Source organism: Egretta garzetta, unplaced genomic scaffold, assembly GCF_000687185.1.
Source record: "Egretta garzetta isolate BGI_Z169 unplaced genomic scaffold, ASM68718v1 scaffold322, whole genome shotgun sequence".
NCBI lineage: Eukaryota > Metazoa > Chordata > Aves > Pelecaniformes > Ardeidae > Egretta > Egretta garzetta.
This window is the reverse complement of record NW_009259044.1, coordinates 4766310-4777143: the sequence shown is the minus strand read 5'-3', so window position 1 is coordinate 4777143 and position 10834 is coordinate 4766310. Positions and strand designations below refer to the sequence as shown.

The 10834-nt window shown below is 41.5% G+C and overlaps 1 protein-coding gene across 1 annotated transcript in view; it reads right to left on the bottom strand.

The window, feature by feature from the left end:
• The window catches only part of AGBL1 (ATP/GTP binding protein like 1), a 293048-nt gene that overhangs the window by 215649 nt on the left and 66565 nt on the right, over positions 1-10834 (bottom strand). The window contains exons 10-14 of the mRNA XM_009635035.1: positions 8027-8143; positions 6435-7033; positions 3814-3897; positions 2991-3077; positions 2477-2625 (exon numbers count right to left, since the gene is read on the bottom strand). Of these exons, the coding sequence (XP_009633330.1) occupies positions 2477-2625; positions 2991-3077; positions 3814-3897; positions 6435-7033; positions 8027-8143 (1036 nt within the window). The remainder of the gene's footprint in view (positions 1-2476; positions 2626-2990; positions 3078-3813; positions 3898-6434; positions 7034-8026; positions 8144-10834) is intronic.

Below are 10834 nucleotides of genomic sequence, written 5' to 3'. Positions count from 1 at the left end.
TGGCTGGGGGCTGCAGGGGTGGGCTCTGCCCCGAGGTGGTGCCAGCCAGCTCCAGGGGACCCAGCACAGCCACAGCTGAGCCCAACAACAATGCTGGCAGCACTTCTGTAAAAGTGTATTTAAGAAAGGGAAAAAACACCCTTTCAAGTATTTATGCACGTTGATAAGTTGCCCCCTGAGCCTTCTCTTGGGTGTTCTTGTGCTGGGAGGAGGCGATGCTTGAAAATCATTAATGCTGTTGCCGTATTTCCATAAGCAGCTATTCAGTTTCCTTTCTCTCTCTGGGTTTCTCTGTTAAACTCTCCAGTGCTTTAAGAACTGGCAAGCGTAGTGGCAGAAATGCCCTTCCAGCTCACCTCTGGCCATGGTGTGGGGTAGCACGTGTTCAGAAGCCGTTCTGTTTGGCTCCAGGACATGGTCTACAGTGAGCTTCAAGAGACACAGCCCTGCCCAGAAGCTCAGTTCATCAGACAAGGGATGGAGGCTCAGGGTCTGCAGCGCTCTCAGTACCCCAGATGCCAGCTCCTGCCCTTCTCTGTGCATCCAAAGGACACACCCCCCAAACTGCCTCAGAGCAATGGTTGATACCTGTCTACCATCTCATTTTAATTAAAAAAAAAAAAAAAAGTTACAAATATCAGTTTTTCCTTTCCACTTTCCCTGTGGAAACATTTAGTTTTAGAAAACAAACACAAATCAGGCTTCTGACGAAATCCCATTATTTCCCATAGTTAGTGAAAAGGGGGGGAGAGAGGTGGAGGCTGCATCTCCTGACTTGCTCTGCTCCTAGTCACAACTATTTCATTAAATATGCTTTTTGCCGGTTTGAAAGTTACACAGTGCCATCTAAGCTAGAGAAAAAGGGAAGAGAAAAATCAAAACAGATCAGTCACCAGGAGCTGTAAAGTATTGCCACCCATGGCACTTTGGCACTACAGCACGACTGGAAGCTTTTAGTATTACGGCATGGGCATTAGCCCAGGAAAGCACAGAGGGAATGTAGCAAATAAACAGCATCTCTTACCAGCAGACTGGAAATATTATGGATGTGCTGGAAGGGGTAGTGAGCCTCGCTCAGCCAAGCCAGGTAAGCTAGATCTTCTCTGCCCTCTCAGAGCAGCAGAAGGAACCCACAGAAGAATTGCTTTAGCAGCCAGTCCCATGTACAAGCCGTACAAAAGCAAGCCACGGCTTAGACTCCCTCCTTACACCAGATGGTATTTTCACGTTTTTCTTCCAAATATATTTTTCATTGCACACTTGAATGTATGAGTCATGTACAATTTCAGGTGCACAAAATGAGATTACAAATGCTGACAGCAGCCAAACTAGCAGCTAACAAGCAACCTTCCACCAAGAGCAGCCAGAATATCTAGCTATGAAGCTACTGGTGGCTGTATCAGTGATTGTATTGGGGTTTACAGTAGGACCTCAACATACTTCATTTTCTGGCTGCTACTAGACACACCACAATGAACTGTTTGGTAATTCTGGGAAGCAGAATAAGACGACAAAAAAAATATTAATTTTCTTTTGGGATCTATATGAATACTTGAACTCCAGGCTTTAGGGTTAAAAGAGCAAATGCCTTCTAATCCATTATGCCACTCATCCAGCCAGTTTCACAAATACAAGTGACAAGTAATTCCAGCTCCTAGTGCTATTTGTTTTAGGTACATTGATCCTGAGAGAGTTGTCTTGGTGATGTCAAAGGCTGTATCCACAGGGCTTCAGAGGAATGCAAAGTCTGATATTAGGGGTTTATTAAACATTCTGAGTCAGGTCTTGGGCTGGTGTAAATTAACACAGCTCCCTGGAAACAAATAAAAAAAAAACAAACCCAGCCTATGCCAGCTAAGAATTCAACCCACAGTCTCCATGCAGAAGAAACAATTTCTCTTCCAAAATCCGGATTTGCCCTGCCTATTTGTGAGCGATGCCACCTTCCTCCTGAACCACACACTATGACAGGAGCTCAAAGACAGCAAGGAACAGGACTTTTTTATCATTAATATCGGCAGAAGTCTCAGCAGGTCTGAAGGCAGAGATATCTTTCTGGATAAGCCCAAAGAATCATGAATATTTGTTTGAGGATTATCGACATTTATTTAAATCTTAGAAGCACTTTCCAATCCTATGCTGCTCATTCAATTCCAACAGATCATCTTTTTTCCCCCTCTGCCAACCCCAGTGCCATTCTTCCTCAGTTCTGGTCTCTAAACACAGAACAAGGACTTTTTTTTTTTCCCCTGAAAAATCCTCTCCCAGGTCTCAATACTCAGCTTACTCCTCAGTACTCCTGAGGATAGAGAAAGGTCCTCTGACAAATCTAAAGTAACTCTTTTAGTGGATTTCAGGGCAGATAAGATTAAGCTTACAGTCTCCCTTATAGACATGGGAAGTTCAAAATCTTTATGGTATTAAAAAAGACATTCTTGTGAACAGAAGGCTACCCCAATTCCCCAAAGACTCATACCGTAATTAAACTGGCTATTGAACTTCTCACAATTGATAATGTTGAAGCGATAGGGAACTGCTAATTCCATGTCACGGACTTCAAAGTAGAACCACTGGTGATGTTGGTTGCTGTTCACATCTGCATTCATAATTAAGTCATACTCAAACCTGTAAAGGAAGACCAGAAAAAATGGTGGCCATGAACACCTCACCAGTCTGCCACTGAACCTGCCAAGGACAGCAGACTGTATGATCAAATTCATTAATATCCTGTGAGAGTCAATGAATGCCATCAAACTAGCAGTGCCCAAACACGCCATTAAGTACTCACGCTATGTCAGCCATGTCAAAACAGTTGTTTTCTCACTCCTGTTACTTTCATGACATCTAGGTGTTGGAAGGCATGATGAGCTCTGCATCGTGTAGCCTGCTTCCCTGGCCAACCCTTTCCAAACCCAGGAGAGCTCCATCATTTTTCCCTGTGCTCCCAGCAGAAAGGCAGGGTGGGACACCGCTGCCGCAGGGGTACTTACTCACGCACTTGGATGGCTTTGCGAAGATTTCCTGATTCAAACTTGGAGAAGAATGTCAGACAGCCTGGAGCAGCTGGGCTTGAGTGACTGCAGTAAATTAGAGCAAGGATACCTATAGCAGGTTGCTTCAAAAGACAAGTCTTCCCCAGCACCTTTTGTATGATAATACAGATTTTCTTTTTTTTTTTTTTTTTATAAGCAAGACCCTGAGACGTAACAAGAGGTGAGCATAATCTTCCTAGCCAATCCACCATCCTTCTCTACTCTTGCTTAGTGTTCCAAAATCTCATCTTCTTTTCCTTTCCCAAGACTCCCTCCTGTCACAGTTAGTATTTACGTGCTTTGCTCCAGTTACTTTCCCCACTAAGCTATTCCTATTAATTTGTTAATTGCACAAGGCACCTCTATACAATTACTATACATTTATTCTTCCCTCATCTATACAGTTTCCTTCTCCTAAAGCTTAGAAACCCTTAAATTCATATTGAAGAACCTCACAACTGTCTCCTACCTCAAACTGTGCCAAATCACCACATGCAACGCACACACATCCAGGGACACCATACAGTCCCTTTGATGAATAGATTTTCTTGTTCTGTCTAAAAAGTTTTGAAGCTCTTTTGCTCCAGTGACTTCCACAATAAATCCTTTCCCCACAGCCGCAGTAGGAACCTACTCCTCCTATATATTTTGCCTGTTGGGCCTTTACCTTCTAGGTTATTTCTTCTCTACCTTTATCAGAGCTGAACAAGTAAACGGAGCTCACTGTCTAACCCAGCACTAACAATGCCCCTGGTTACAGTACTCAATTTAAGTTACCCACCTGGCCTCGTCTAAATCAAAAACAGTTCTGCCTATCACATCACCTGGCTGGATTAAGCGGCGGACATCATCTAGTACCTTTTCCCTAGGGAAAAAAAAAAGAAAAAAGGCAAACTGTAATGACTTTGTGAGAATTCTTGGTACAGGGTAATCTTGTAGAATAAATATGAAGAAGCTTAGGAAATTGTTTTGAAGGACTGGTAAAAAAAGCAGCTTCCATGTGCTAATTCCAGGTGAATTTTTTTATTTTTTACCATGAGAAAGCTCCTGCTCCATTCCCATTACAAAAATTTGACTTTTGAATTAAATGACAGATTCTGTAAAATTTTTATTCTCTACTGTCAGGTAGAAACTTCTCTCTATTATCTCTTTGTCAAGTTTGCTTTATCCCCAGTTCTTCCCAGTCAATGTCAGTCTCCCAAATGGCCAGCCTTGCCCCGTGAGGAAATACCAGCCATAATTTATTGGCCTTGTTTCAGCTTGGATAGAGTTAATTTTCTTCCTAGGAGGTGACATAGCGCTGTGGTTTGGATTTAGTATGAGAAGAATGTTGATAACACACTGGTGTTTTAGTTGTTGCTGAGTAGTGCTTACACTAAGTCAAAGACTAGTCAGCTCCCCATGCTCTGCCAGGGGCACAAGATGATGGGAGGGGGCACAGCCAGGACAGCTGACCCCAACTGGCCACAGGGCTATTGACCATATGACATCATGCTCAGTATAGAAACTGAGGGGGGTTGGCCAGAGGGCAGTAACCACTGCTCAGGGATGGGATGGGCATTGGTCAGCAGGTGGTGAGTGGTTGTATCACTTGTTTTTCTTGGGTTTTTTTTGCTCTCTCACATGTTGTTTTCCTTTTCATTACAATTTATTTTTATTATTATTATAAATTATTAAACTGTTCTTATCTCAACCCACAAGTTTTCTTACTTTTGTTCTTCAGATTCTTTCCCCCATCCCACCAGGGAGGAGGGTGAGTGAGCGGCTATGTGGTGCTGGGTTGACGACTGGGGTTAAACCACAACACTTACAAACCTACACCAGTCTGTCTCATAGTGAATCTTGACTCTAAATCAAGTTAATTTCTACTCATTATTAATCTGAAGTTCTCTTATCCTTAAAGATGATCAAATGTGGAACACCAGATTTTCTTCCTGACCTTTGCAGCAATCATGTTATGCCCTGAAGCGTGATACGATTATTCCCATTTTAGCTGTATGGTTGCACATGTTATTATAGTCATAAAAGCAAATCTTTTAGAGCAACAGTGCAAGAAGATGGTAGAGTGATTTTGCCTCTAAATAAGATTTTTAGCTTTTATATTTGCTGCAGAAAGAATCATTATCTCTCTGGAGATCAGAAATTAGTGGTCTTCACAAATGCCATTTGATTAGAGTTGACCAACTTTAAAGTTTAGCAGAGAGGACCCAGCCTTTCTGGTATCTGCTAATAATTCCCTATGCCACTAGAAGGAAAAGTCAAGTCATTGCACACAGCCACACATGGAACAGACAAAATGGTAGTTATCTGAAGAGCTTCCTCTCCCAGCATACCTTCAAAACACAGCTCATCTGAACACCTGAAATAACACGAGGAAAACAGCAGCCTCTAGCAGTGTGCCATAGGGGAAATCTGGTTTTATTTCTTTCTGCGCATTGCATGCCATAGATCCTGTTTTTTCCTAGCAGGCTGGGCAGCAGGGAGGGAAAGCGGCTTACTTACCTGGTCCCCAGTGATGCTCTCTAGCTCATGAGGGACTTCCCAGAAGCAGGTGCACATGCTAGGGAAGGAGGAGAAGCTTCTGGAGGACCCCATGGAGCAGGCAGAGAGCAAGAGGCACAGCCAGGAGGGACACAGTAGCAGAAGGGCAGACAGGGAGATTCCCAAGAACAACCCAACACAGACACACAGCTCTGAGAGGACAGAAAGGATTTGTCCTTAAAAAGCCAGATGGGATCCACTGTTGCACACACTAAAGGTGGCTGGATTAAGGGCAAGACTGAAGGCAAAAACGTATCCCAAAAGAACACAGTCTTCTCCATCTCTAAAATGAACTTGTTCTCATACGTGTTCTAACAAGGTCATAGATTCACAGCTCATTCTGGGTTTTGATCTGCTTACTTTAAGAAAAAGCCACTAGCCACTATGTCAGAGCTTTGACCAGCTTAGAGTCCCATCACATACATAGGTACAGTGATACATTTATCAATAACAATTTGGAATATGAGATAGGGGAGTCTTTATGGATTCGCAGAAGCCATAAAAATCTCACTCCAGGGTTGCCACTACCACCTTCACCTACGAAACAAAGAAAGCAACTCACAGACAGTTCACAACTCATCCACTGACACACAGAAATTCCATATCAGAGATAGGAAATAAGCCTGCTGACTCCTAATCCTATTTATAATCCAATTAGAAACCATTTTCCTTTCCTCAGGAAGAAAACTTAAATAAAATGATCCTGCTGTTTGGCCTATCTCCTTGCGACAAATCACTGGATAGCCCAAAATTTGTTCTATAGCTTCCCAAACCATTCAGAGATGCGATAGTCAGAACCTGCACAAACCAGTTCTGAGCCTGAGGGCTCTCAACATGGTAATTATATTAAAGCACAATCACCTTTGAACCCCGTACTTGCGCTCCAACATGGGCTTGCTGTAAGGAGGTGGCTGGTGACCCCAGAAATCAGGGAATGCCAAGTCTTTGTAGTCTGGTATGGACTTAATGCCTCTGGCCCTAGCTATGTAGAAGCGAGGGCTGTGGAATGGGATATCCCCTTGGTGTTTCTCCAGAAGATCTTTCACTATGTCTGAGCTCTCCAGCCTCTCTTCAGGACTAGAATTCATTGAGGCCTCACATTCAGGGTAAAATATTTTTTTGTACCAACCAGCCTCTTTTGGGAGAGAACGCAAAGTAAGCGTGTGGCTCCTGGCTGGATCTTCCTCTTCACAGGAGCTTGCATCTTGTGCTGCTTTTACGTCTCTTTTTTCATCGATCAGATTCCATCTGCATTTCTCCTGCTTTTTCCAGCTCTGCAGTGGGACTTTGAAATCCTTTTCCCCTGGACCTGGTCCCATTTCTGTGACAATTTGGTTTCTGTGTCTGTAGTTTGGATGTTTCACAGAAGTAGTACTTGGAATGAAATGAGAGGGAGTAGAGGGAAGACTCTCAGCCCTGTCCTCCAAGCTCCTCTCTTCCTCAGATTCTGATTCAAGCTCCTTTAAATTTAAAAAGCAGAAGAAATTAAGAGAAACTAAAGACAGATTGTGCCTCCTTCCAGAGGAAACCTTTCAAAGAAGAAAGAGAAAATATTTACAAATCTCCCCAAACTGTACTCATCCAATAAGACAGCCAGAGTAAAGTCAGCCCATGGACCACCTGCCAGAATTTCTTTATCCACAAAGCTGTTTCAACAGTAGTCCTCAGAAACTAAAAGGATCAGACTGAGTCATCTGGGTGAGTCATCTCCAACCAAAGCTGGTTGTTCTAACAAATTAGGGAAGATAATGCGCAAGGCATTTTTTTTTAGAATATAAATGTTACAGCAGGGTAAAGGAGGCCAATCTGTCATGCAAAACTCCACCTCTGCCTTCATGTAAGTGTATAAATTAATCCCATTTGGCTACTTATGGTCATAATAACCGCCACAGCATTGTGTCTACAGGAGATACATTAAGTCAGTGGTCCTTTCCAGATTCATATTTGAATCATGGCTTTCGGCTTTCCTAAATTCCAAGACTTGTAATGAGTTCAATACTCCTCTTCATTTCTTGTCCCAAACTGCAACAGAACAATTTGAACTGTGCATTTCACTCAGCAGCAGTACAATCTTCTCCATCACTTCCTTCAAAACACTAGTTGACAGTATTTCTTTTCCATATCTCATTCTGATCTTGATATTGCCATTGAAATTGCCAGCAAGAATACAAATTATTATCTGACAGATTTCTCATGTGGCAGTTGATTCAGTAGTGCTTAGTTAATCCATACTCACCCAAATATGCACCAAACATCACTCCCTTTCTATCACTCTTGATTCACACTAATAAAATATAGCAAAAAGACTTAACTTTTGTTTTTCCTGTCCTATAAGACATTTAGGTTTCCTTCTCCAATAGCCTTGTCTAGTATTCTCCTGTCAGTACTCCCTTTCACGTATTTCTTAAACTCCTGAATATTCACAAATAAATGAAGCCACACCATGATAGTACCTGAAAATTGTGGGAGAGTTCTGGACACAGAGCTTCATATTGTCCAAGCTCTTCCTCTGGCCGGTCAAGCACTGGGCTTGACCTCAATTTGTTCACATCCGTCTCCAAGTCATAATCCTACAAAAGCAGAATTAGAAAAGCACATATATTAAACATGCCCCACAAGATGACTGTTAAAGTAATATTCTGCATAATACCCTTGATTTCTAATGACACCATACTCAGTTAAGGAGTCCTATAGCTGTTCTTCCCATACTCACAAAGGCTGTTAAAGTCACATTATGGAATGGAAAATAGAGGCACAAGAGGAAAGACTACACCATGAAAGAGAAGAATTTGATGTTTTTGTATTTGAGTACCTAAGCAGAGATATCATGAAAAGGTGGTTTCAAAAAAGCATCAAGACTGAAACTTGAAGCTTTTTATAAGCACGTCAGCTTGGGAGGTTTCAAAATAAGAGACCAACAACTACTACTTATTTCTAAGCATATCGTCCATTCCCTTGCTTATGTTGTGTAAACCAGTAGGCACAGGTTGTCAAGATGTAATTGGCAATATTCTGATTCAAAGAAACGATAATCAAATTAATGTATATTTAGCAAGAAAATTCTGAAAGTGTATTGAAGACAAAATTGTCCTCACAGGCCACCAGCAAAATTAGGAAGCTTGATACTTCTACTTTTGATTTAAGACAACCAAGGGGTTTCTCCGAGTGCCTACCAATCAAACTGAAAGGCCCACGTTCTTCCGTATCATTGAACTTGCAGGCACCAATTGCTTATATTTTATTTTTATCTCTCAATGCCGCTTATAAAAATCTGCAAAACTCTTGCCCAATCTATCTTTTATACCCTCCAACTTTCTTGATATTTTTATATGAAAAAAGCTTTTTCGATCTCAACCACCAGCGGAGCAAGGATAAGAACCATATCTGAAACATTCACAGTCGATGGCAACTGTGCATTGATGTGCATCCTCCTCCATATCAGATACGAGAACCAAAACTGAACTGTATCAAGCATTCAGTCATTGCATAAGAAACTAGGAAAAGATGGGGAAAGAGGGAAGGATGGAGACCTGGCATTGATGACTGGGTATACACTACAGCGTTATGCAAATAATTCAACATGTCACTAGTAAGCATGCCTCACCACATGGCAGCAAAAAGGTGATTTGCTCCCGATAAATAGACTCATTTCTGAAGCTGTTATTAAAAGAACAAAAAAATCTGCCTGAATCCAAAAGCATCCATGGCATTTCAAACCCCAAGCCACACTTGTATTGCGAAGCATAGTTTGAACAGCTGTTTGGGCCTGGTTGAAAAGGCAATGAAGAACTGTGCAGAGTACAAGGTCACTTTAAAAAGCTTTGCCATTAACAGCATAACGATGCATAAGCAGCTTTACACTTGCTGAAGATGTGGGTTGAGAAGGAGAGATGGTTGAGGTGACGATTTTGATTTTCATAGAACTGCCTGAACAGTTGTTGATGGAAGTGCGAAGCCAAGTTTCAGTTTGGTTGGTATTACTAGTATGCATGGATATGCATTACGTAGCTATGAAAACGTTTGTAAATCACATCAATACCAGGAAACATTGTGCAAATGATCTCTCGTACAAAAAAGGTAAACTGAAAATTCATTATCCATTCCCTGCTTGTTTTCCCTTTAGAAAAATTTGTCATGGGAGATATATGACCAGCACACCAGAGAAACAGTACTTAAAACTCATATTCATAGCAAGCTCTCAGGCAAAATAAAATAAAAAAAACCTGCTCACATCTACTTGGTAAATCCTTATGAATAATGAAATAGTTCAGAGGCATATAGGATCTGTTTCTAAACTAATTAAAGGAGGAGATAAATTCACTATGAATCTTATTCCTAATGAGCATCTTGACGAGCTCTAATATTCAGATAAAAACAGCCAGACAGGGGCAAGTTAGGACACTGAGCTAATGTGTTGGGGTTTTTTAACTCCCTTTTTACATTGGGTGACATCAGTTTAATACTTGAGGAGAAAAAGACAGGCCAAGTAATGAAAACGCCCTTCCACAGAAGTCTCAATCATATCTAATTAGACTGTATTTGCAACTTCATTTCTTTAATTTGCCTTCCCAAACCACTTTATGTGGATAAGACTTATTAGCAGCATTCACTACTTCACTTTTGCGTATGCACTTCTATGCCTTATAAACAAAAAAGTTTGCACTCTCATCCTCAGCTGGTAGGGTTGGGGTTTTTTTGCCAGTTAGGTCATGACAGGGAGAATGCAAAGGGAGAACTCAGAAAAGTATTGAATAATTCATTATATTATTTGTCTGTGTGCAGCCGCAAATAAAGAAGGAATATAGGTTCGAACACCCCAGCTGTGGCTTAAAAGAAGTAACCTTTTTCTTATGGCAGGTGCACAGCCCAAATATGCTCTGATATGGGAAGAAAAAGAGGGTTAGTCTTTCCTGGGTGATAATTCAATTTTCTCCTACTAAGTGCCATTTCTGGTCTACACCCAGAGGAATCAAAGATCCCTCATTTATGCATGTGATTCTGACAGCCGCTGGTCAGTCTCTCCACAGGAACAGAGAAGTCACCAACCCCCCACCATCCTGGGTGACAAGCATGGCAATTAAGAAGATAAATGCAGGTGAGACTCTTCAATGAAAATCAGTGCTTTCTCTTTTTCTTCTTTCAAGTATGCTTCTATTATTCATGTAGTGTATTTATGTGGGACCACATACACACCTACATTCTCTGCTTAGACAGCTTAGCAGAATGTCAACATAGACAATGAAAAGCTTTACTTTCCAGTA